This window comes from Tamandua tetradactyla, chromosome 6, assembly GCF_023851605.1.
Source record: "Tamandua tetradactyla isolate mTamTet1 chromosome 6, mTamTet1.pri, whole genome shotgun sequence".
In the NCBI taxonomy this organism is placed as follows: domain Eukaryota; kingdom Metazoa; phylum Chordata; class Mammalia; order Pilosa; family Myrmecophagidae; genus Tamandua; species Tamandua tetradactyla.
The window spans coordinates 21,131,210-21,158,509 of NC_135332.1; the positions used below are offsets into that span (position 1 = coordinate 21,131,210).

Consider the following 27,300-nt stretch of genomic DNA (forward strand, 5'->3'; position numbering starts at 1 on the left):
TATTTAGGTCTTCTGTGATTTCTTTTAACAGTTTTTTGTAGTTTTCTTTGTATAGGTTTTTTGTCTCTTTAGTTAAATTTATTCCTAGGTATTTTATTCTTTTAGTTGCGATTGTAAATGGGATTCGTTTCTTGATTTCCCCCTCAGCTTGTTCATTACTGGTGTATAGAAATGCTACAGGTTTTTGAATGTTGATCTTGTAACCTGCTACTTTGCTGTACTCATTTATTAGCTCTAGTAGTTTTGTTGTGGATTTTTCCGGGTTTTCGACGTATAGTATCATATCGTCTGCAAACAGTGAGAGTTTTACTTCTTCCTTTCCTATTTTGATGCCTTGTATTTCTTTTTCTTGTCTAATTGCTCTGGCTAGAACCTCCAACACCATGTTGAATAATAGTGGTGATAGTGGACATCCTTGTCTTGTTCCTGATCTTAGGGGGAAAGTTTTCAATTTTTTCCCATTGAGGATGATATTAGTTGTGGGTTTTTCATATATTCCCTCTATCATTTTAAGGAAGTTCCCTTGTATTTCTATCCTTTGAAGTGTTTTCAACAGGAAAGGATGTTGAATCTTGTCAGATGCCTTCTCTGCATCAATTGAGATGATCATGTGGTTTTCCTGCTTTGATTTGTTGATATGGTGTATTACATTAATTGATTTTCTTATGTTGAACCATCCTTGCATACCTGGGATGAATCCTACTTGGTCATGATGTATAATTCTTTTAATGTGTTGTTGGATACGATTTGCTAGAATTTTATTGAGGATTTTTGCATCTATATTCATTAGAGAGATTGGTCTGTAGTTTTCTTTTTTTATAATATCTTTGCCTGGTTTTGGTATGAGGGTGATGTTGGCTTCATAGAATGAATTAGGTAGTTTTCCCTCCACTTCGATTTTTTTGAAGAGTTTGAGGAGAGTTGGTACTAATTCTTTCTGGAATGTTTGATAGAATTCACATGTGAAGCCGTCTGGTCCTGGACTTTTCTTTCTGGGAAGCTTTTGAATGACTGATTCAATTTCTTTACTTGTGATTGGTTTGTTGAGGTCATCTATTTCTTCTTGAGTCAAAGTTGGTTGTTCATGTCTTTCCAGGAACCCGTCCATTTCATCTAAATTGTTGTATTTATTAGTGTAAAGTTGTTCATAGTATCCTGTTATTACCTCCTTTATTTCTGTGAGGTCAGTAGTTATGTCTCCTCTTCCATTTCTGATCTTATTTATTTGATCCTTTCTCTTCTTCTTTTTGTCAATCTTGCTAAGGGCCCATCAATCTAATTGATTTTCTCATAGAACCAACTTCTGGTCTTATTGATTTGCTCTATTGTTTTCATGTTTTCAATTTCATTTATTTCTGCTCTAATCTTTGTTATTTCTTTCCTTTTGCTTGCTTTGGGATTAGTTTGCTGTTCTTTCTCCAGTTCTTCCAAGTGGACAGTTAATTCCTGCATTTTTGCCTTTTCTTCTTTTCTGATATAGGCCTTTAGGGCAATAAATTTCCCTCTTAGCACTGCCTTTGCTGCGTCCCATAAGTTTTGATATGTTGTGTTTTCGTTTTCATTTGCCTCGAGGTATTTACTAATTTCTCTTGCAATTTCTTCCTTGACCCCCACTCGTTGTTTAAGAGTGTGTTGTTGAGCCTCCACGTATTTGTGAATTTTCTGGCACTCCGCCTATTATTGATTTCCAACTTCATTCCTTTATGATCCGAGAAAGTGTTGTGTATGATTTCAATCTTTTTAAATTTGTTAAGACTTGCTTTGTGACCCAGCATATGGTCTATCTTTGAGAATGATCCATGAGCACTTGAGAAAAAGGTGTATCCTGCTGTTGTGGGATGTAATGTCCTATACATGTCTGTTAAGTCTAGCTCATTTATAGTAATATTCAGATTCTCTATTTCTCTATTGATCCTCTGTCTAGATGTTCTGTCCATTGATGAGAGTGGTGAATTGAAGTCTCCAACTATTATGGTATATGTGTCTATTTCCCTTTTCAGTGTTTGCAGTGTATTCCTCACGTATTTTGGGGCATTCTGGTTCGGTGCGTAAATATTTATGATTGTTATGTCTTCTTGTTTAATTGTTCATTTTATTAGTATATAGTGTCCTTCTTTGTCTCTTTTAACTGTTTTACATTTGAAGTCTAATTTGTTGGATATTAGTATAGCCACTCCTGCTCTTTTCTGGTTGTTATTTACATGAAATATCTTTTCCCAACCTTTCACTTTCAACCTATGTTTATCTTTGGGTCTAAGATGTGTTTCCTGTAGACAGCGTATGGAAGGATCCTGTTTTTTAATCCATTCTGCCAGTCTATGTCTTTTGATTGGGGAATTCAGTCCATTAACATTTAGTGTTATTACTGTTTGGATAATATTTTCCTCTACCATTTTGCCTTTTGTATTATATATATCATATCTGACTTTCCTTCTTTCTACACTCTTCTCCATACCTCTCTGTTCTGTCTTTTCGGTTCTGACTCTAGTGCTCCCTTTAGTATTTCTTGCAGAGCTGGTCTCTTGGTCACAAATTCTCTCAGTGACTTTTTGTCTGAGAATGTTTTAATTTCTCCCTCATTTTTGAAGGACAGTTTTGCTGGATATAGGAGTCTTGGTTGGCAGTTTTTCTCTTTTAGTAATTTAAATATATCATCCCACTCTCTTCTAGCCTCCATGGTTTCTGCTGAGAAATCTACACATAGTCTTATTGGGTTTCCCTTGTATGTGATGGATTGTTTTTCTCTTGCTGCTTTCAAGATCCTCTCTTTCTCTTTGACCTCTGACATTCTAACCAGTAAGTGTCTTGGAGAATGCCTATTTGGGTCTATTCTCTTTGGGGTGCGCTGCACTTCTTGGATCTGTAATTTTAGGTTTTTCATAAGAGTTGGGAAATTTTCAGTGATAATTTCTTCCATTAGTTTTTTTCCTCCTTTTCCCTTCTCTTCTCCTTCTGGGACACCCACACCACGTATATTTGTGTGCTTCATATTGTCCTCGAGTTCCCTGATACCCTGTTAAAGTTTTTCCATTCTTTTCCCGATAGTTTCTGTTTCATTTTGGAATTCAGATGTTCCATCCTCCAAATCACTAATTCTATCTTCTGTCTCTTTAAATCTATCATTGTAGGTATCCATTGTTTTTTCCATCTTTTCTCCTTTATCCTTCACTTCCATAAGTTCTATGATTTGTTTTTTCAGTTTTTCTATTCTTTTTGTTCAGCCTATGTCTTCTTCATGTCCTCCCTCAATTTATCGATTTCGTTTTTGAAGAGGTTTTCCATTTCTGTTCGTATATTCAGCATTAGTTGTCTCAGCTCCTGTATCTCATTTGAACTATTGGTTTGTTCCTTTGACTGGGCCATATTTTCAATTTTCTGAGCATGATCCGTTATCTTCTGCTGGCATCTGGGCATTTAGTCAGATTTCCTTGGGTGTTGGACCCAACAGGTTGAAAGATTTTTCTTTGAAATCTCTGGGTTCTGTTTTCTTATCCTGCCCAGTAGGTGGCGCTCGTGGCACACGTTTGTCTGTGGGTCCCACCAGTAAAAGGTGCTGTGGGTCCTTTAACTTTGGAAAACTCTCGCCGTGGGGGAGGTTCGCCAGCCGAAGCAGCTTGGAAGAATGCCAGCCGGCCCGGGGGTCTGAACGCGGGGAGGGTCGCCGGCTGCCACAGCCCGGGAGAGCGCCCGTCCGAATCTCCTAATCGGCCCGGGGCACCAAGCGTGGCGGGAGGGCACCAGCCGCCACGGCCCGGGAGAGTGCACCGTTCCTAGCCGGACCGGGGAGTCACGTGTTTGGAAGGGACCCCCCCGATCACCATTCTCCGCGGCCTGGGATCTCCGATCCAATTCTCTCAGTTGGTCCAGGGGGCCACGCGTGGTGGGGGCGCCAGCCACCACGGCTTGAGGGGACCGCCTGCCCAATTCTGCCAGCTGGCCCGGAAAGGAGGAAGGGAGGGACTCCGGCTGCTTGTCACCCCGCCAGGGGAAGCCCGCGCCCCTCAGTGATCTCACTGGAGCGGGTTCTCTCAGCCAGTCAGCCGTTCCAGGATGGGTACGCTGTCTTTTTGACCTCTGTCCTGGTACCAGGAGCTGTTCTGTATCGTTTCTACTCCCCTAGTAGCTGTTCTGGAGGAGGAACTAAGATCCGCGCGTCTTACTAAGCCGCCATCTTCTCCGGAAGTCTGGGGAGACAAATTTAAGAAGACCCGGCTTTGGCCTGAGGTTTGAAGAATGAGCACTGTAGTCAAAACCAGACTGTGACCCCAGCTGGCCATCTCACTCACTGGGACGCCCTGTCATGACAATAATGGAAGTGTTGTTAATTAAACTGGTGGCATTGAGCTCACATTGCAAGGATAGATGACATGAAGGAATGTTTTGCTAGTAGCTGCTGACCAAAAAAGCTGTTCATTGCTGGGTTTGAAAATATATACCCTATAATTATATTTGTGTAGAGGTATTTGGAAGATGAATTTTCTTAATTTATAGGAGAGATGGTTCGTGGCCATTTGAGGTCTGTTATAAAAATATGCTTTTTCATGATATACTGTATAAAATTTATTTAATTTCTTTCATTGAATTTGTATCAGTCAAGACTTTTCTTTGGAAAAGATGGAAAGCCAACTCAAATAAGCTTGAGCAAAAAAAGAGAGAATTTATTGGCTTATAACCTACATTCGGGACTTGTCTCAAGGCAATAAGGTTGTCAGGTGTCTGGTTCTAGGTGTCTCTTAGTCCATCTGTCTCTCTGTCACCTTTGCTTTCTCTGTGAGAGTTTTGCTCTCTTTAACGTAGAAGGTCTTCTTCCCTGTGGTGGTGTAGCAAAGGAGAGTGCATTTCCCATAGTGCTTGTCTATCAAAGCCCGTGGGCGGGGTTGGAGTATGTGTGATTGGCAGCCCCACAGAATCACATGGAGGGGGAAGGAGCAGTTTCCCAAAGGAAGGGGTTGCTATTACCACAGAAAGGAAAGGGTGTTGGGAGTCAAAAACAATGGCTATTTAGTACAGCGTTTGTGGTGATGATGAGTAGAGGACAAGAGAGGCATAAAATAGCTTTAAGGTAATAAAACATAACAATTTTATTTTTGTAATTGTTGATTCTCATAGACTATGCAAGCTGCGCGATGTCCTACAGATGAATTATCTTTAACCAACTGCGCAGTTGTGAATGAAAAGGATTTCCAGTCTGGACAGTGAGTATCTGGCTTTATTTTCTTCAACCTTCTAAGGGGTTTTTAAAAACTTCTGGAGAGTCCTTATTATTTTTCTTTTTTTGGCATGGGCAGGCTCCGGGTAACGAACCCAGGTCTCCGCATCACAGGCAAGAACTGTGCCACTGAGCCACCATTGCCCGTCCTCGAGAGTCCTTATTTTTATGGAAACCTTTGAGAATAATTTTTAGATTCCTGTTGCTGAGCTGTAAAATGGAGATGAGAAAGAGTTATGTTTTTCACTCTTTACTATATCAAACTTTGATAAACATAATATTTTTAAAAATCAAAAAGTATTTTATATATAATCTTTTATTTTTTAATCTATTTTCTTAGTAAAGCTAAGCATACTGGCTATATAAATCATTCATAGCATATTCGTTAGGTGTCTGGCTCTAGTGTCAGATGGTCTGAGCTTGGATTCTGGCTCTCCCGGTCGCAAACTAGGTGAATTTATTAATCATCTTTGTGGCTCTGTTCCTAATATGTAAAATGGAGATGAGGACAATATCTTTATCAAGGTAGTTATGAGAATTAAGTGAGTTACACAAATGAAACACTTAGAACAGTGACTAGCACGTTAAAAAGTTTTCAGTGTTAGCTATTATGATCATTATTCCTATGATAATCCAAAGGCACATGAAAATTGAAGACACAAGAAATGTGGGATCTTTACAAGCATTTTCCATTTACCTTTTAATTGAGTCAGATCATTCATGTTCAGTACCATCCATATGCTTCTGATATTGGGAGAGGTAAGGAGATAAAGGGGGCTGTACCAGAGAGCAGACTAGGGAAATAAGGAACAAGGGGGCAGGATTGTAATAGAGCCTTTTTTTTTTTTAAAACTGTCTGTGAAATACATGGGTTTTACAGAGTTAGAAGTGCTAATCAGATGTGCGTTTCCAGCTTCCAGCATCAGAGTAAGGGCTGGTACTACCTGATTGTATTAACATTACTTCCAGCCCTAAAAATCTATGATTAGATTGAACACAAGACTTTTTACAAGTAAACTGAGTATAAATAATGTGAGACTTTATCTGTTTATGGACTTCTTTTACATATGTCAAATGTTCACTGTACTGATGATGAAATTCAAATATAATAGATATAAGGAACTTGAATTCTAGTGACAAAGTAATATGTATGGAAAATTAACTATTAATATTTTTAAATTACAGCATTCTAAAAGGTAATTTAAAAAAGATAGTACAGTTGCAAAACAGTTTAAAGCTTCTGTCTTACACACAGTGCTTGTTAGTTTCTTGGTATAGGAGATTATCATCAGATGGCTAAATTTTATTTATTCATGGATAACTTCTTAACAGTACAAAATTGTTTCTGAATTAGAACAAAAGTCTATGAAATAGTAAGTGTTGATGTTTATATGAAAACTGATGTATTTTGTGCAAAACATTTCATTTTTGTTGTCTTTTTAATTTTGCAGATTGTTATTGTTTCAGCCTGTTGTGAGAGTCTTCAAAGAGATTTAATGAATAGTCCTAAAAACTAACTTACTTTTTAACTGCTATATCCTCGCTTTTCTATCTTTGATTCTCTCCTCACTGTATTGGGGTATAAAATAATTTTCAGGACAGGAAATTCACTAGGTTTCACTCAATATCAAGGACTCTAAATCACTGGATTTTCAATTTTATGTCAAGTTGATGTTTTAGGTAGTGTGTACTCTTTTGAACTTGGCCAGATTCTGCCTAAAATGTGTTCGGCCTGAGACGCTCCTTACAGCCTGGAAAATATTTTAAGTTGCTGTCAGTTTTGGAAACTAAATTTGTGGTTCTTTTCCTTCAAGTCTTGTAAAATGCCATGTTTCCACCTGGTATTCATCAGGTATTGGTTGTTGGAAATGAGCGCAGTGGGAAATTGTGTTCATTTCCTTTGATATGGGGTACAGACTGTGTTTCTGTCTTTTAGGCATGTGGTTGTGAGGACTTCTCCCAATCATCGGTACACATTTACGTTGAGGACCCATCCATCAGTGGTTCCAGGGAGCATTGCATTCAGTTTACCCCAGGTAATTTAGAAGCTAATTTATTCTCTTCTTCTTTTCTTCAAAGTCGTGGAAGAATCAATTCATTTAAAGCACACATCACCCTCTAACTATATTGATTTATATTGGAGAACCACATCTAGGTATTATATAAGGAATTTAAAGATCTATTAATTGCCTCCCCTAAAAAAGATATATTAATTGCCAGTTTTTACTGTGTCTGCCTGTTATCTTGATTTTTTTTCCTAATTTTTAAAAATTCTGCAGTAGTATCAGTCAGCTATCAGATAAAAGTGTCAAGTTAATGTAATGTTAACTTCCAGGGTAATAGAAAAGCTATAAAAATAATATTTTAATGGTGAAGTTGACATCTAATAATAATTTTTAAATGTAGTGATGTCAGACTAAAGAATATGGTTAGAATAGTTATCTCAGATTACAACTTAATTTGCTAGGTTCCCCTGATGACTCGAAGTGTTATGAAATTATACTTATAACTGTTGGTGGATTCTGTGAAGGGAAAATTGCCTAGCACTGTCCCAGGTACATAATACAGAAGAACCACAAAAATCATTCTGTGCACCACAAAAATCCACAATGTTCAGATGAGTAAGAAAACTTGATTTCACCTCCAAAATTATTTTTCTCACTGTTCTGTGGGTGTGTTATCAGTAATTACTAATTTTGAATATATACCAAGCTATTCCCAAATTCTTGCCACAACACAATCTTCCTTGCCGCAGTACTTTCTTACCATTGTACCCAGTAAGAACTTGGTGTGTGGCTAAATTCTGGTTGCAGTTGCCTGAAATTCCTTTGGCTAGTATACAAGCAGTAGTCACGACCATCTAATGATTTGAGTTCCTGCTTGAGTTTCAGTGTAGATTGTCTGACAAGTTTTAATTTATCTTTCTTGAATTGCATGTCTTTCTTTTTTGTGATATTGTTAACCGTCAGTACAATTAACCATAGTATATTCAGAACACTGAAATATAATCTGATACAATCAGAAGCATTTTGTTGTGCATAAGAGCATCCTGCTCAGTGGTAGTGGCTCTACTGCAAAAAGATTAGCTTTGTGTGTTTTGGAGACAGCTATTTAATCTAGACTATAGCTTTGACTGTGCTGCTGAAATTCATAGAAATCCCCCTTTTTCCTCATTTCTCTAATTTTGATTGATTTAGTTTTAAGTGTCTTTTACTTTGTCTTTTATTTTTCAGCGAAAATGGGCTGGACTTTCTATTGGACAAGAAATAGAAGGTAGGTATGCTTTTTAGCTACCTGAGGTTGATTTTCTTTATGATTTTCATGCAGTTATTGAGATCTGTGCAATTTTCTGTTATTGGTTGTTCCGACATTACACATTCATTCTATTCAGATTACTGGTTAGATCTATGAGAACAGAAAGGTAATAGTTATATTACCTTATCTCTTTATCTACCCTATCTCTTTATCTACCTACCTCTGTGCCTGGAAATTACAATTTAATGGGGAAGGAATGTCCACATATTTATAGCTCACAGAACATGTACAAGGAAAATATGTGCACGAATATTACCATTAGAAGCTCTGTGTAAAATACTGAGATGAAGCAAGAGTGACTGGATTGGAGACTGGAAAATTAAGCAGAGAAGTCTTTCTAGGCACTGGAATTTTAAGCATTAGTCTGCATTAGGGGAAAAGCATGTGGAAGAGATGGGAGGAGGGCTTTTAGGATGAAGAGTAATGTAAGTAAGAGGTGGAGAAATGGGAGCAAACAAATCATAGGTGGTGCTCAGGAGGTATGTTTGCCTCATTGAAAGGGAAATCTGAAGGAATTATTTTAAGTGATGAAAGTAGAGTATGCAGTTAGTGGAGGACTTAGATACATCGTCAAAATTTTGGATTTTAAACAAAGGCAGTTGAGAGCTCCTGACAATTTCTGAATGGACCCACCAAAATCCTATCTTTAGGAAATGATTCGGTATGGAATATAGTGGGGAGCAGGGAGAAATCAAGAGTTATTTGGAGGTTATTTGATTTTTCTGGGGTTAGATTGAATAGGACTTTAGAAAATACAGCTATAGATATTTTAAAAGGAATCTAAGTTATGTTGAAGAGAAATAATTAGTATTACATGGTTATTCCATTTTACTATATACCAAGATATATTTTATTCTTTAGTTTTGCTTGGAAAGTGTGGTAGTTAGATTCAGTGTCAGCTTGGCCAGGTGAAGGCGCCTAGTTCTGTTGTTGCGGACATGAGCCAGTGTGAACCTCGTCTGTTGCTGATTACATCTGCAATTGGCTAGGAGGCGTGCCTGCTGCAATGAATGATATTTGACTTAATTGGCTGGTGCTTAAATGAGAGAGCGCAACATAGCACAGCCCAAGCAGCTCAGTGTACTTCATCTCAGCATTCGCAGCTCAGTCCAGGCCCTTGGAGATGCAGAAGGAAATCACCCCGGGGAAAGTTGTTGGAACCCAGAGGCCTATAGAGAAGGCCAGCAGAGATCACCCTGTGCCTTCCCACGTGAGAAAGAACCTCAGTTGAAAATTAGCTGCCTTTCCTCTGAAGAACTAGTGAAATAAATCCCCTTTTATTAAAAGCCAATCCATCTCTGGTGTGTTGCATTCTGTCAATTAGCAAACTGGAACAGAAAGATAAGCCAGATTTGTAGAGGGGATATTTAGGTTAAGGAGAAGCAGAAAGGGTGGCAATACTTAAGCATATGGTGTAATTTTCTCAGTAAAGTGTGTTATGAAGTCATCATAGTTTACTAGGGATAGTCAAGGGAAACAATTTTTGACTTCAGGGAAAAAAAAGACTAAGCTATTTATGAATTGATTATAAGCCAAAGAACTAACTGGAGAAAACTGGCATTGTCCTTAGGTTGGATGGCAAAGTTGCAAAAATGGAATATGAATCTTCTTTAGTTAGATGATTTCATGTCAACTTCATGGATATGATAGAGGAAAAAAATAAAATGCAAGTGTAATTAAGCCAGTTTATTTTCTGCTTCCTTTTTTTTACATGGGCAGGCACCAGGAATTGAACCTGGGTCTCTGGCATGGCAGGCAAGAACTCTGCCTGCTGAGTCACTGTGGCCTACCCATCTGCTTCCTTTTAAAATTAAAAAAAAAAATTCATTTACAGAAGAGTTGCAAGAATAATACAGAGAATGTCTATATAATACCGTCACCTAGGGTCATCAGTTGTCATATTTGCTTTATCATTCTTTCTCACTTACTCTTTCTCTCCAATTTTATTAAATGTCCCGCTTGTCTTCTTTTTGACATCTTTCCTCTTTCAGTGTAGGACCCAGTTCAGGTTCCTGGAGTGTACTTAGTTGACATTTCTCTCATCTGAAGTTGGTCTTCAGGGTTTTTTTTCTTTCATAACTTTGACATTTTTGAAGAATACATTTATAGAATGTTCTTAAGTGTGTCTGATGTTTCCTCATGATTAGGTTTAGGTTAGTTATCTCCAGCAAGAGATGTATGTCCTTCTCAGAGTATCACATACAAAGATACACTGTTTATTTTCATTGGTGATGTTAATTTTCATCAAACAGTGAAGATGTCATCAGGTTTCTCTGCTATGTAGTTACTATTTTTCCCTTTACAACTGATAAGCAATCTATGGAGAGACTCTTTAATAGCATACATAGTAGTTAGGGTCTGGTGTCAACTTGGCCAGGTGCCGGTTGTTGCTGTGGCCTTAAATCACCAGCCTGTGAAATTCATGTATGGCTGATTCAAACTGTGGGTTGGCTAAGGGAAATGCCTTCTGCCGTGAGTGACTTTTAGTTAGCTGGAGGCTTGAAAGAGAGAGATCAAAAGAGAGATCAGTAGCTCAGACCCAGACGTTTAGAGATGCAGCAAGATATCACCCTGGGGAATGCCGTTTGAATCCAGAAGCTGGGAGGGAGGGAAAGCCAGCAGACAGCGCCATGTGCCTTATAGAGAAAGCCAGAGGAAAGCCAGCTGCCCTTCCTCTGAGGAACTATAAATTTGTAACTAAGTAAATTGCCTTTATAAACGCAAGTTCATTTTCTGATGTATTGCATTCCAGCAATTTTAGCAAACTAAAACACCATGTATGAGTATCCTGTTCCAGATCAGACTTTCTGCCTTAGATTTAGCATCCATTGACAATTCTTGCTCAATCCCACCTTTAATATGGTTGCAAAGTGATGATTTTGCAGGTGCAGCCCTCCTTCCACGTCAGTCTCCATACTAAGGAAAAACCTGTCTCCCTCTCCCATTTGGTGAAGCCCCTTTTCCTCTTCCACTTATGTATTCATTTATTTATCTATTTTATATATATGGACTCATAGATCCCTATTTTATTTAGCGGGTTTATAATCGATTATTGTTCTTATTCCTTATTAATTTTGATATTCAAATTATCCCAAATTTGATCAGTAGAAGCTCCTTCAGACTGGTTCCTTTGTCTTTTTGGCATGCTCCCATTATTTTTGTTTTAATACTTTCTTTGTGGCACGAGATATTCTAGTTCGTTGTATACTTTTCTTGCCCAAGCCTTTAGATCAGCCATTTTTTCAAGGAAGCATGGTTCCTTTTGGTGTGGAATGAAATTTAGAAAACAAGTTCTGGCTGCTAAATATGCTCATTGCTCCTAGATTATCATTCCTTCTAGGCTTTTTCTGTGGACAGAGCAGAGACACCCTTACACATACACAAATATTAGAAGTTTGAGTTCATACCGATACCTCCAATTTCAGACCAAGCCCACAGAGCTCTTCCTTGCTTTTTCCCATTCTTCTTTTTCCACTGTAAGAATATGGGCTCTCAACAACATCAACATGTTTATTTCTTAGCTCTGTCCTAAAATAGTTTCTGAATTGCTATACCGATACTATTACAAAAATAAACCTACTAACAAATTATGGCTTGGGGGATGGAACTAGTTTATGTTCGGAAAGGCTGGCCCCTCTACAGTTCAGGACTTACCTGGTTCAGGGACTTATCTGGAGGTTGTAGGTTTGGGGAAGTTACCCTAGTGCATGGAACCTTTGTAGAATTTTATATAATGCCGTAAGTATTCTTTAGGATTGACAAGAATGGTTTTGGTTGGGGTTTGGCAAGTTATGATAGGTAGTAATGGCTAACTGAAGCATGTGTAAGAGTGACTTCCAGTATAACCTCTCAACTCTATTTGAACTCTCAGCCACTGATACCTTATATTACACTTCTTTTCCCTCTTTTGATCAGGATGGCATTGTTGATCCCATGGTACCAGGGCCAGGCTCATCCCTGGGAGTCATCTCCTACACCACCAGGGATGCCATGTCTCATGTAGGAGGGAGGACAATTGTTTTACTTCCAGAGTTGGGTTTAGAAAGAAAAAATCCACATCTGAGCAACAAAAGAGGTCCTTCAAGGTCACTTTTAGGCATACCTATGGGTAGGCTAAGCTTTTTTGCTACATACATAACCTTCACAAGAGCAAGCCTCAAGATCAAGGGCTTGGCCTATTGATTTGGGTATCCCTAATGTTTGGCACTGTATCTAGTGTTTCCCTGGTGGTAAATTTAAGGTCCCCTCAAGAGACTTTGCCAATACTTTTTTTGTTTGCTTTTGGGTTTTTTTTGCATGAACAGGCATCAGGAATCAAACCTGGGTCTCCAGCACGCAGGCAAGAACTCTGCCTTCTGAGCTACCATGGCCCACCCCCAGTACTTTTTTATTATCGATAGCATGTTTCTTTTTAAAGCTTAGTATTAAAGATTAAATATCTTTTCCTGTTTTAATTTTACATTACTCTGCCAAAGAAAAAAATTAAAACTCAAGTTATTTGAAGCCTAGACATACTTCCATGATTAGCCAGGCTGTGTAAAAGTTGGTTGCTTTGTTCTTGCTGCTGTGTAATCAGATCAAGGCCCTAGAAAGTTGGAACCAAGTTATAAGTGTTTTTGAAAAGTGAGCTACAAAACAGGATGACCTGTTAAAAGCCAGGTTACATGGTAAGGGTCGGAGTAAGGGAGGCATATTATCTTTCAGAAACAGAATTTCTAAAGAGTCCCAGTCCATATTTTTTTTTTCCAAAAGTGGTGTGAGTTGGGCGTAAAATCTCAACATGAGCTTCAAAGTACTGTCTCGTTGAAGGAATGGTAGTTGCCTTGCCAAGGAGAGGGATAGCTAAGTTTGACCATCCCCTTTCTCCCCAGCTAGGGAAATGGAAGTTTTTTTGCCCAGTGAGTGTGAAGTGGGCTGAAGCTTCTATTGTAAAGAATTCTCTATGAGGTTTCTTTTCTTCTAGAAACAGACAACTCAGACTCTTCCTCTCACTCCAGCAAAGAAGTTATTTTTAAAAGCACTTAGGAGGTTCCTCCTCCACCCCTCTGGTGGGAAAGCTGAGAGATGGGAGTCATCAGTACAGCCACCTTTTAGGCCATAACAGAATTCCTGAAGACCCCATAAGTGTACAAAGGCAGCTGCCACCACCAGGACGTGGAAAATCTGATGAGACTGGAACCAGTGTCAAACTTTCCAATAAAGAACACTCAGGAATTTGAGCAGCATAAAAGCCAGCCCCAGTGATGTATGTCACGGCTCTGAGGAAGAGCCAGCCCATGTGGCTTATTGTGGTGGCCTGGACAAAGCCCCCAGTGGCAGTAAAGTGCATGGTGGGCACACTACCACTCCAGCCAAGTCCTGGAACACTCCTGCCCTTGTTTGCCAGTGCTTAGGAGTAGCAAACTGGTCCCACTGTGCCACAATGATGGCAGAAATCCCCAGGACACAGACAGTGGAGAGGTAGAGGAGCCATGGCTGTGGAGAGCAGTAGAAGGAGTAATAGAGCCAGGGGACAAAGATCCCCATAATCAGTAGATTATGAATAGTCCACTTTGGAAAAGGTCCAAGAAATTTTCTCCAAATGACAATAGATGATGTGAAAGAGCCAGAAACTGAGGCAGAGTGTGCCATCCAAAAAGAACATCCCCAAATCCACCTTCTCCTGTAGAGGGACCATGAAGTACATATTTGGTCTGGGCATGGCCAGGATTCCTAGAAAGAGAAACAGCATGAAACCAAGCAGACATGTCTAGATGTTGTCAGTTTCTGTGTGGATGTGAAAGATGCTCTTGAAGCAAGCCCAAAAGGAGGTTTGTAGCCATGTAACAGGTAGTCATTGTCCTTCAACCAGTCAGGGAGCATATCAAATGGGATGATCCTCCAATGTCCCTCTTTGACTTTATATGAGAACTCATCCATCTTCTCTGTGGTGTGGTGGGCTTGCAGGGGAGGTGTCATTACCTTCATCAATTCCTCTTCTTCCTAGGGCACTGGAAATGTATGCTGTTCTTCAGCTTTGGCTGGGTTGGTGATTACCTGTTAACCCTTCTCTAGTTCTAGCGGGGTCCCACTTCAGCCAGCTCTGCCATTTCAATTTATCCATTACTGGCAGGAGCCTGATTGCCCTGTGCCAACACAGCTCTTTTGTGGTAAGACGTTTGGTTGGTACCTCAATACCCTGTAGCTTCAGCTTGGGGTAAAGTTGGGGTCTCTTAGCTCCAAGGGGCAGAGATCTCCTTGTGATGGTAGATCTGCCGGACAAGTGAGCTCTGCTGGGGGCACAGTACATCCCAAGGTGCTAGAGGTGGCCTGTGGCCAAGTGGCCCTAGATCTTCAGTGCCTTCCCCCCTTAACCTTTTTTTTTTATTAATATGTTCTGCATTTCTGAATCATATCTTTAATTCCCATCTATTCCTTATACAGCTTTCAGGGACGGTGTTCTACTTTCTTCCTCCCATTTGTTGAATGCTTTCTTTCTACCTTCTCATAATGTATGGTGTTTACATGCTATTTCCCCCACATATGGCCCCATATTTGTTTTAATCTTACCTCTAAGATTAAGTGTCTTAAATGATCTCAATTAGTCTTTTTGCCAGTTTCCTATTGATTGGATGAAACCTAACTTCTAGTAGATAAATCCAGGAAATACACACACACACACGCACACATATACATACACATACATACACAGTGTTTACTGAGTTCTTTAATAGTCAAATTACCTTTGATGTTTGAAGGACAGATTGGCTGGCAATAAAATTCCTGCCTTGTGTTTTCTGTCACGAATATCTTGAAACTGTTGCTTCACAATTGCTTTGCTTTTATATGATACTCTTGAGAAGTCTGTTGCCAGTCTAATTTTATTTTTTATAAGTAATGTAATTTTTCTGCCTAAAGGCCTTGAGGATTTTTCTGTCTTTAAATTCTAATATCCTTATTAGATGAGTTGATCATTTTAGGTCAGTTTTCTCAGATATACAATGAGCCCTTTCAATACTAAAATTTTCTTTTATTTCCGGTAAATTTTCTTAGTTTATGGTTTTCAATATTAGTTCTGGTCCAGTTGCTTTGCTTTTCATCTGGGCTCCAGTTATATGTATGTTGGACCGTCTTTGTCTTACATTTCAACTACTTTCTCTTTGATCCCTTTTTACTTTTTTTTTTAATCTCATTTTTATTATATTGTTTATTTTCCTGTCTTTCTTCAATGCCCCTTATTTTTTTTTAACTTTTGATTTTGCAATACATAAAAATTAAGGGAGCGTTACAAAATAAGAGAACTCCAGCATACCCCAACATTCCCAGATACTCAGATCCATCATTCTTAACCTTCTGCCACATTTGCTGTATCATTCATTCTTTCTGTTCAGTGATTCATCTATCTATTTATCAATCCATTTTCTAAACACTTGTGTGTAGGTTGTGTTTACCATGCCCCTTGAACACTTACAACCACTACGACATATATTTCAAAGAACAAAGATACTCACTTATGTAACCACCTTAAGTATATTTATCAAGTTCAAACTATTTAGCCTTGATATAAAGCTATAAAGCTTACAGTCTTTATTCCTTTTTTTATATGTGTCAATAATATCCCTTCGAACCTTTCTCCTCCTTTGCTAGATCCTATCCGTGATCATAGATTACATTTAATTGTCATTGTCTCTTAGTTTCTCTCTCTCTCACTTTTTTTTTGTGTGTAAATAAGCATAGACTATAAGCTTTCCCATTTCAAACACTCCCAAGCATACCATGCATACCATTCATTGGATTAATCACATTTGTAGTATTTTGGTACCCTCGCCACCTTCCATTACCAAAACTTTCCCCTTTCTCCAAACAGAAGCCCTATTCCCATTGTGCCTTAATTCCCCATTTCCCCTTCTTCCTGACCCCAGCAACCTGTACTCTGATTTTGTCACTATAAACTTGCATTTTCTCCAATATTTTTCTTGTTGGTACTGTGGAGCTTAAATTTACATCCTAAATCTGTAACAATCTTGTTTGTTTAGATATCAACTTACTTTCAATAATATATACAAATTATGATCCTAAACCCCTCTATCCCACCACTTTCATGTAGTTCTTGTAAGAAATTTTATGTTTATACATTGAGTCTGATTTATCATTACATTTTGTGCATTTGCCCTCTAGATTCTTTAGAAAGTAAAAAGTGAACTTACAAGCCAAAAATAAAATAGTACTAGCATTTATATTTATCCATGTCATTGCCCTCACTGAAGATCCTTATTTCTTCATGTGGCTTTGATCAATTGTTTAGTGTCTTTTCCTTTCGACCTGTAGAACTCTCTTGCTTCTCTTAGAGGTCTGGTTTTCTGGTGACAGCTCCCTCAGCATTTGTTTATCTGGGAATGTCTTAATCTCTCCCTCATTTTTGAAAGAGTTTTGATGGATATAGAAGTGTGAGGTTGCAGTTGTTTTCGTTCAGCATTTTAACTATGCGTTTCTCCTGCCTTTTTGCCTCTATGGTTTCTGATGAGAAACTAGTAGTCAATCTTATTGAGGCTCCCTTTTAGGTGACATGTTGCTTTTTTCCTGCAGTTTCAGAATTTTCTCTTTTAACTTTGGCATTCAACATTTTGATGATAACATGTTGTGGTGTAGGTCTATTTGGGTTTTTCCTATTTGGATTTCTTTGAATATGCTGTATGGTATCCCTCAGGTTCCTCAGGCTCTGTGCACTTTTCTTCATTCTTTCTCCTTTCTTCTTCTCAGACTGGATGATTTCAATTGACTTATCTTCAAGTTCACTGGTTTCTTTCTTTTGCCACTCCAATCTGCTGTTGAACCCCTCTAGGGAATTAAAAATTTCCCTTACTGTAGTTTTCAGCCCTGTTGGGTTCCTTTTTCATAATTTCCATCACTCTATTGATAATTCTTTTTGTGTTCAGTTATCATTTTCCACATTTCCTTTTGTTCTTTCTCCGTGTTTTCCTTAGCTTCTTGAGCATAATTAGGACCATTTTTAAAAGTCTTTTTTGGTATATTTCTGGCCTGGTTCTTCACTTTGATGGTTTTCAGGGTTTTACTCTCCTCCTCTGCCTGGACCGTCACTTCCTCTTCCTTTGTGTGTTTTGTAACCTTTTGTTAAAACCTGCACATTATGATACTTTAATGTTATTGCTTAAATTTAAACTCCATTGCATCTGTTCCTTGTGCTTGCATCCAGCTAGTGTTATGACTGAATTTTCCTGGAATGCCGGGAGCTAACAAAAAAGAAGGAAAAAGTGCTTTAATAAGTATAGAATTTCTGTTTGGTGTAATGGAAAAGTTTTGGTAATGGATGGTGATGATGATAGCACAACATTGTGAATGTAATTAACAGCTCTGAATTACATATTTGAATGGAGTTAAAAGGGGAAATTTTAGGTTGTATATATGTTACTAGAATGAAAAAATTTTAAAAAGCCATAGGACTATACAACATAAACAGTGAAACAATGTAAATTATGGACTATAGTTAATAGTACAATCATGATAATATTTTGTCATCATTTGTAGCAAAGGAACAACACTGATGCAGGGTGCTAATAATAGGGAAGATATATGGGAACTTGGTATTTTCTGCTTGATTTTTTCTATAAACCTACAACTTCTCTAATAAAAAAACATTTATGTTAAAAGAAAAGAAAGAAAGAAGTGAGGTTACCCTGGCATTACTTCAGGACTTCATGCAATGCTTCTCAACCTTGGCTTCACGTTGAATCATTTGGGAAGCCTGTAAAAAAAGATTGATGCCTGCACCACCACCCCAGAGATTCTGATTTAATTGGTCTGCACATCAGGGCTTTGCGAAGCTTCCCCAGGTGATTTTAATATGTAGCCAGGGCTGAAGACCACTGCGTTAATGCAAACTTTTGGGGATCAACACTTCTCTTTCGGGGCTCACAATCTTTCTTTTTAAACTCGCTCTAGAATATTGCTTAGAACAGGAATCAGCAGACTAGAACCCATCAGCCAAATCCAGCCCTCCACTTGTTTTTGAAAATAAAGTTTTATTGTAACATAGGTATAAAAAACAAAAGAAAATGCCTTTCCTAGTCTTTGTATTTTGACCTGTGCAAGTGTTCTTTTTCGGGGCTTATCCATACAATGGTATATACAGTGGTGTTTTGGACGTTATGTGGAAGTTCTTTGGGTGGTGAGCTGCAAATACAGATATATAGCCAGCCAGCTGAAAATGCATGAAAAAGCAGTTGTATATTAAATGAAAGAACCTGGAGGAGAGGGGAGAATAAGGGTAGTAGAGGGGCCTGGACTTAACTAACCTAGGCTCCTGCAAGGGTCCGTGGAGTAGGGGCGCAGGTGTGTGTAAGAGCACAGGTGGTTCCAGGTTCTTGCCTTTATTGTGACCCCGAAGGGAGGGGTAGGACTTTTCTGTGGATACTGAGGATAGGAAGTTTCAAACTATACAGTACAACAAACAAAAGTGGCAGGGGTTGTTTGGAGAAGCTGGGTTTCTAATTATCTACTCCATATGGAAATATAGATCTTGCTAGTAAATTATGTGGCATGAAAGGGCAAGGGGCCGTCTGGAAAAGAAGCAATAGAGGCCCTTCAGAAAAGCTGAAGGCAGTTCTCACCATCCAGAACATATGGAGATGTAGAAAGTGCAAGTTGCAGTTACACCCAGGAAAGGGCCAGCTGGGATGTTCACTCAGAGGGGGGATGTTATGACTGGGCAAGAATGACAGGGCACCAAATATAATTTCTCTTATGCCATTACAATACACTCTGTAGTGTCTTAATATCATTTTTTAAGATAGCTGCATCTTAAGTAGTTGAGATATTTAAGGACATATTTAAGTTGTTCATTATGGTTTAAAAGATCAGTTTAAATAAGAGCGCAATAGCCATACTTAGAACTAATCCATGACAAGTAGTTGGAAGTCCTGATGGAGTCAGTCTCCCGGGATAGTGGGGCTTAACCATGATAAAAGGTTGTGGGAGGCTTGAAGATAATGAGGGTTTGGGAGAAAGTATACATTTTAACACAGGTGTTAGGGATATTATTAATATGTACCTGGCATTACATCTTTTGTAATTATATTGGACTTGCCCTTAGTTGCTGATGTACACATGACAGACTATGCCAGTCATAGCATAGACTACCCCCCACCCCCTTAGCTAGCAGATAATCTATGCTAGTCTATTGTCAAAGACCATTTGAGCTAGGGAGATAAGCTGTTATTGTATGAGGCCCAGGTTCTGGGGTACCAGCTGCCCCTGTTGGGCTAGCGAGGCTGACAACTATTGATTGGCCTGGAGGATATCTGTTGTCATAGAGATGTGGCTTAGCTTTGCAGACTTTAAGGTAATGCTAGGCTTACTGGGCAGGCAGTTGGCAATCTGTGCAGAGTATAGTTCTGAGTCTGAGATCCACAGCTGCAAGCAGTGCTATATGTCCTGTACTCCAAATCCTGTGGTGGATTTGACCAGAGACAAAGTCCTCTCCAGCAAGAGGTTATGGGTTGTGGCAATGCTGTCTGAGGCAAGGTCATCTTCAAAAGTGAACTTGTGGTCTGGGGCAATGTCACCTGAGGTGGCATTCACTGAGGGCCAACCCAGGGAGGGCAGGTTGCCCTCCCAGATAGCAGTCCATAAAGGGTGGGAAATTTTGTCATGGGCTTTTAAGTATCAGTGGGCAGCTCTAGTCATGATATCTCTGTAGGTTTTGTAAAATGGTTGTCATCAAAGAGCTCCGTGACTTTTCGGTTGTCTTCTAGAATGCACCTAGCAAAGATTTGTGTGTTCCAGCTTGGCCACCTGTACTTCCCTCCACAGGGAAAATATGTTTTATCTATACTTATATACCAATTAATTGGGTGTTAATTTTTTTGTAGACTCTCTTTTTAATCTGATCTTTAGAAGAATGGGTCCCGTAAGCTGGGATAGAGGACAGTTAGCTCTGTAGGTTTGATTTCATACACATGAAGCTGTTGGTGCTATATGAGAATCTTATTTACGGTATGTCTGGGTCAAGAATCATTTATGTATTAGTGCCAGTGGACGCATTTGTTATGTTAGTTGAATAGCTTTGGGTTATCAGCCATACTCGAAGGCATGCTGGGTGACAGGTGCTTTAGGAGTGACAGCCAGCAATGTCCTTTGTCCCATCCCTGAGTACAATTTTAGGATTAGCTAAATATTGTTGAGCATTTCTGGGCTTACATGTGAGATCTTGTGGGTCAGTAAATAAGTTTAAAAACTTGTATATTAGGGTTCTCTAGATAAACAGAACCAACAGGAGATATCTGTAAAAACGAGATTTATTAAGGTGTTTCACATAGCCATGGGAATGGAAGAGTCCAAACTCCACAGGAGAAGCTCACTGGCTAAAGAAGCAGTGAAAAAGTCTCTTTTTTTCCTTAAAAGTCTAAACTGATTGGATTATCTCATTGGTGAGAGACACACCTTAGTTGATCGCTAATGAAATCAGCCACAGATGCAATCAGCTGACTGATGATTTAATACACCAGCCTTCTGGTTTATCAACCAGCCATGAAATATCCTTGTAGCCTTGGGTAGGCCAGTGCTTGCCTCTCCAGGCAACTGGGCATCATCACTTGGCCAGGTTGACACTAGAACATAACTATCATACCTTGCATCCAGTAACAAATCCTAAAACCCAGAGTTGGGGTGAATATTGACACTGTACTACGGCTGCTGCTTGTATCATGACAGCTGGGTCTGATGTTGTGTTTTCCTTGCTGAGAAATTGCAAAATGCTTTCTCTCAAGGCTTGCTCTGTCTGGTGTTTGCCAGCCCAGGTGTTGTGCCTTGTTGTGCCATGGCACAACATGGCAAAGTTAAAAGGAGGTCATTTTTTTATGTGACTGGCATCTACCAGATGTAGCTTTTCTTCATCACTAACGGTGACCCAGACTGTTTCACTACTTGGTTTGGGAGCTATAAGCTCCACTTCCTAGTGGCTCTGGCAGTGACGGGAGGTGTTTCTATGTAATTAATATATAATGAGAGAAGACTTTAAGCCCACCCTGTGGAACTTGACCCCATCTATGGGATGCCAGTGTTTGGTTATGGCACATAAGTCACAGCTTTAGGTGATGGGCCTAGAGGTAGTCCCTTTTTATGTGCCCACTCCACCAGAGCTGAGGAGCTTCTGAGACCTGAGATGCTATGGGCCAACACCACCAGTTGGTAGGTGAAGCTTGTATGAGAATAGCTCCAGACCAAGGTGTAGGGGCTTCCTTTTGTGCATTGCATCTTGTATGGGGCATTCTTGTGTGGCCCTAGGTATTCTCCATCCACATGGTTACAAATGTCCCCTCTTCCCTAGAAAACAGTTTCCTCATGGTCCTTGGCAGTGCATTTCACCTTGCCCCTGGCAGCATGATTTAACTGCTGTCACACAGCATTCTGTAGGAGAGCTCGTTGAGCAGCCTTCTACGTGCAGGGCAAGTTCTGGTACGGTGAGCCCCTCAGGCCACAGATTGAGACACATTACCTGCTCCCAGCACGTGCACAAGGGCCACTCTGCTCCCTCTGGGAGTGCGACCAGGGATCTACACTAGAGGCACAGGCTGGCTCAGGAGGGTGAGGGAGGGCTGGCCAGTATGCCAGGAGAGCCAACTGCTTTTAAAAAGCCTTTTTCTTAAGTCAGAACTTACTCTGTTACTTCAGCCCTTTAACTCTTTTCTGGAGCCTGAGAAAGATGTTTCTGTCAGTTCTAGGCAGAATCCTGAATCATCTCACTCTACCATCTTAATTGGGGAGGGCCCCCCTTATTAAATTTGTATTCTAATGTATTTTTCCTTGGGTATCTTGTACTTTATTCTTCATTTCCGAGATGGGTTTTTGTAGAGAAACTGGTTGGTATGGTTTATTTTTGTTTGCTTGGGATCCTTACTTTTCCCCTCTTACTGCCTTCTTTCACTTCATGATCACATTTGTAAGGTCACCATCCCTTCTCTATGTCTGTTCGATCCATCAGTGCTACCCCTCCAGTCCTACTGGCTGACTTTCTATGTACCTGGAGTTGGGGACTATCAGGTCTCAAATCTGTGTTCTGTATTTTGACGTTTGGTATTGGATGTTCTCTTTTGGAGGTAATAGTGTCTGTATTTTGTCTATGTCCTGATTTCCTGTTTCCTTTTTTTTCTCAGAGCTCTGTGTAATTTTGTTGTTTATTTTTCTACTTTCAGATAATTTGAGTTTCATGGTATTTTCTGTCTCCTAGTAATGTTGAAAGTGTAGGTCATATGTGACGTTATTTGTCCTCCTTATTGCTTCTGTAGAGTTTTAGGAGGATGTATGAGGGTATTTACATTCATGGGGCCACCATTACACTCTAGACCCACTGCTCAATTATCTTTTAAAGATATTTAAAGTTACAGTAAATTAAAACTGGTTAAAAGAAATCAAATATTTGAAGTAGTTTTATAGAAGCACACTTCAAGCATGGTCTGTAGTAGAGATGTCTGTGAAAAGAAGTTGGTCATGTGGCAGGAGAGAACTTACTCCTCACTTAGGAACATGGCAGCTTCAACATTTTTTCTGAGTGAGAGGAAATGTTAAGCATTAGGGTTGTCTTTAGCAGCCTCTTCCTTTTTCTTTGTGGAAGCAGGACAAGGAATAATTCTTGATTAGAGGTGAAAATAAAGGAAATCAATATAAGTACAGGTAATGGTGGGAAGGGTTGCATAGTTAAGTTTTCCAAACTTGCCTGAGTCACCTGGTGGGCTTGTTTTTTAAAAAACGTTCCTAGGTTCCTCCCCTGGGGAGTCTGATTCATGAATTTGTGGTTTCTTACCACCAGTCACATTTTTGGGAAACACTATCATAAATGATTCCTTTAATTATCACTTCCTCACCTGAAGCATTGTGAGAAGCCAGATAGTGGGGAAATCTAACACCAAAGTGAAGTAGGTCATTGCATTGAGCCAAGGTTTCCTATTTGCAGATCTTAGCAGGGATAAAAATGAACATTTGTTAAAAACTAATGAGAAAATGGGTTTATATGCAACTTAGGTTTCTACTTTTCTTAAATATATTTCTGAATATATAGCTTTAAAAGAGTGTGCTTAAATTGAACTTTTCATGTAGATATTTTCTGTGGTTGAAAATCCAAGATTTAAAATCTTGGAATCAAAGGTTTTAAGTCTTGATTTGCTGAGAAACATATTTTGTGGTATAAGTTATTTATAAAGGCATTCTCTTCTACTTGAAACACTTATCTTGATTGCAAAGTAATGTCTTTAAAGAGATGAATCATGCAATCTTAGTGGACAAAACTGTAAAGCCAAATGCTCTGATGAGAGTAAGCTTAAGGCAAGAAAGCGTTTTGTGGCCTGTGTGATATGGATGATGTGGCCATGAGTTAGAAAACTGTTTCAGTGTAAGTAGAAATGTAGGAAAAGATAGGATAGAAGGGGAAATGCTAATTCAGGGATTCTGGAACTGCAGTTCTGTCTGTAAGATGAGTGTGTTTAGTCAAGTCAATAATTTTAATCTGAAGGAATCTTCTGGAAGGACCATTTAGGGTATCTTCTCCCCATCTGGCAATACCACATTTTAAGTTTTAGAGATTATTAATCTACATATAGTTTTGGCCATTATAGTTTACTTGTCATTATAATGCCTAAACATTTTCTTAGATTTTTTTAAAACACTGGCTATAAATTATTTTTTTGCTTTATTGTATTAATTTCCTAGGGCTACCATGACAAACTCCTACAAACTACCACAAAACATGTGGCTTAAAACAGTAGAAATTTATTCTCTCACAGTTCTGGAGGTTAGAAGTCTGAAATCAAGGTATTGGCAGACTCTAGAGAAGGCTCTAGAAAAGACTGCTTAGTTACCTCGTCTAACTTCTGGTGGCTCCAAACTTTCCTTGGCTTATGGCATTCTAACTCCAACCTCTGTCTCCATCTTCATTGGTCCATCTTCTTCCTGTGTGTCCCTATCTCCGTATCCAAATTTCCCTCTTCTTATAAGGACATCAGTTATAACGAATTAGGGTCCACTCTAATCCAGAATGATCTCATCTTAAATAATTACATCTGTAAAGAACCTATTGGGAATTTCCAAATAATGTCAGTTCACAGGTACTGTAGACTTGAACGTATCTTTTGGGAGGGCACAGTTCAACCCACAACACTTATGAAAACATTTTTTATCTGCCTGTGATATTAAATTGCTATTAGAGGGAGGTGCGACCATAGCTCAGTGGCAAGAATTCTCACCTTCCATGCCAGACACTTGGTTCGATTCCTGGTTCCTGCCCATGCCAAAAAAAAAAAAAAATTGCTATTAGACATAAAAGAAGGAAAAATTCCCAGCCTTCTCCCCATTTTTGCTTCTGGATGAAATCTTCAGGACAGCTGTTACTTTGTGGAGCCAGCCATGGTGCTGACCTTGGTGCTGACCGTGGTGCTGCCTGTGATACTGTCCATGGTGCTGGTCACAGCCTTTGCAATTGTAGTAGCCTCATCTTTTCTGTTTAGGAACATTGAGCTTAAATTAAAATGTATCTGAAAATAGCAGTCCTTAATGATGATAGTTTAACTTGCTTATTAATATTTCTTGATATATAATAATGTATATATTTGTATGTCCATACACATGCATACATATACATATATTGTGACATAGTTTTGTGTTGGAGTTTTAATACTCAAAATGGCATCATATTGCACATGTTCTTCTGCATTCTGCTTTTCTCACTCAATATTATATATACATGTGTGTGTGTCTCTGTATATGTATATATGTAAATATTATGAGATTTATTATAGGAATTGACTCTCCTGACCATGAGGATTGGCAAGTCAGAATTCCATAGGGCAAATGTCAAGTTTGGAACACTGATGAAGGTTTTGATGAATTTCCCAGGGGAAGCTGGCTGGCTGAAGTAGAAATAGAAATTCTTCTTTGTGACTGCTGAAATCATCTGTTCTCCTTTGAAGGCCTTCAATTGATTAAGATGAGACTTTTCTCATTGCTGAAGGCAGTCTTTTCTCCTTTGTTGATTTTAGATGTAATTAGTCATTGATGCAGTCATCTGACAAATAGTTTATATCCAGGAAATACCCTGAAAGTAACAATCAGGCTAGTGATTGCTTGACCAAAAACCGGACACCATAACCTAGCTAAATTGACGCATGGACATAAACCACGCAGGACAAAATTTATAGTGTGAAAGGACCATGAAGGTCTAGTACAGTCTGCTTGTTTTATAGATGTGAAAAATCAAGTCTCAGAGAACTTTAAATGGTTCTTCTAGTTATTGGCAGACTCCAACATCCCTTTGAAGAGAATAGCTTTGTTTGTAAACCACTATAATCTTTGTAAGAGGCAGTTAATACTGATAGATAAACTGAAAGTTACACTGCAGTGATTTTTTTATTATCTTGTCAAAGTTTGACCACATTAACACACAAAAGCACACTACTGAACGAGAAAGCCTTCTTGACCAAAAGGGAAAAGAGAGAAATGAAAGTGGCTGAGATATTTCAAATAGAGTCAAGAGGTTATCCTGGAGGTTATTCTTATGCATTATGTAGATATCCCATTTTAGTTTATAGTGTATTGGAGTGGCTATAGAGAAGTATTTGAAACTGTTGAGTTGTGTTCCAGCAGTCTTGATTCTTCTTACAGCCTTGAAGAAGACTGTATAACTAGCTTTTACAGTGTGACTGTGTGATTGTGAAAAGCATCCTGTGTCTGATGCTGCTTTTATCCAGGGTATGGACAGATGATTTAAAAAAAAATTTTAATGATAAAAATAAATAAGTCATAGGGGAGATAAAGGGTAAAAATTGGGTAAATTGAAATACTGTGAGTCAGTGAGAGGGAGGCTAAAGATATGGGATGTATGAGTTTTTTTCTTTTTATTTCTTTTTCTGGAGTGATGCAGATGTTCTAAAAATGATCATTGTGAAGAATGCACAACTATGTGATGATACTGTGAGCCATCGATTGTATAATGTGGTTAGACTGTATTGTATGGATATTTCTCAATAAAAATATTTTTCAAAAAAGCCACCTACCTTTGCTCAAAAGTGAATGAGAAAAAAATCTTTTTTTATGTTACTTCTTTTGTGAGAACCATAGCAGCCCTCTTATTGAATATTTGGGATTGATAGTTGTTCTAGTTTGCTAGCTGTTGGAATGCAATGTACCAGAAACGGAATGGTTTTTAAAATGGGAAATTTAATGAGTTACTGGTTTACAGTTCTAAGGCCAAGAAAATGTCCCAATTAAAACAAGTCTATAGAAATGTCCAATCTAAGGCATCCATCCAGGGAAATATACCTTGGTTCAAGAAGGCCGATGAAGTTACCCTGAATAAAAGGAGCATCAGACACAGGATGCTTTTCACAATCACACAGTCACACTGTAAAAGCTAGTTATACAGTCTTCTTCATCTGGAAGGGCACATGGCGAACACGGTGTCATCTGTTAGCTTTCTCTCCTGGCTTCCGGTTTCATGAAGCTTCTCGGGAGGCGTTTTCATTCTTCATCTCCAAAGGTCTCTGGCTGGTGGCCTCTCTGCTTCGTGGTGCTGCAGCATTCTCTGTTCTTTCTGAATCACCCTTTCTCCAAAACATTTCCTCTTTTATAGGACTCCAGTAAACCAATCAAGACCCACCCAAATGGGTGGAGACATGTCATCGCTTAATCCAGTTTAACAACCACTCGACTAAATCACATCATCCAGGGAGATGATCTGATTACAGTTTTAAACATACAATATTGAATAGGGATTATTCTACCTTTATGAAATG

At 39.0% G+C, this 27,300-nt stretch overlaps 1 protein-coding gene and 1 pseudogene across 2 annotated transcripts in view; one reads left to right on the forward strand and one right to left on the reverse strand.

The window, feature by feature from the left end:
* Positions 1-27,300, forward strand: part of NSF (N-ethylmaleimide sensitive factor, vesicle fusing ATPase) — a 182,337-nt gene that overhangs the window by 33,453 nt on the left and 121,584 nt on the right. For both annotated transcript variants that reach the window (XM_077164052.1, XM_077164053.1), the window contains 3 exons: positions 5,110-5,195; positions 7,146-7,245; positions 8,443-8,482. In XM_077164052.1, coding sequence (XP_077020167.1) covers positions 5,110-5,195; positions 7,146-7,245; positions 8,443-8,482 — 226 coding nt within the window. The remainder of the gene's footprint in view (positions 1-5,109; positions 5,196-7,145; positions 7,246-8,442; positions 8,483-27,300) is intronic.
* Positions 13,499-14,482, reverse strand: LOC143685605 (adiponectin receptor protein 1 pseudogene; annotated as a pseudogene).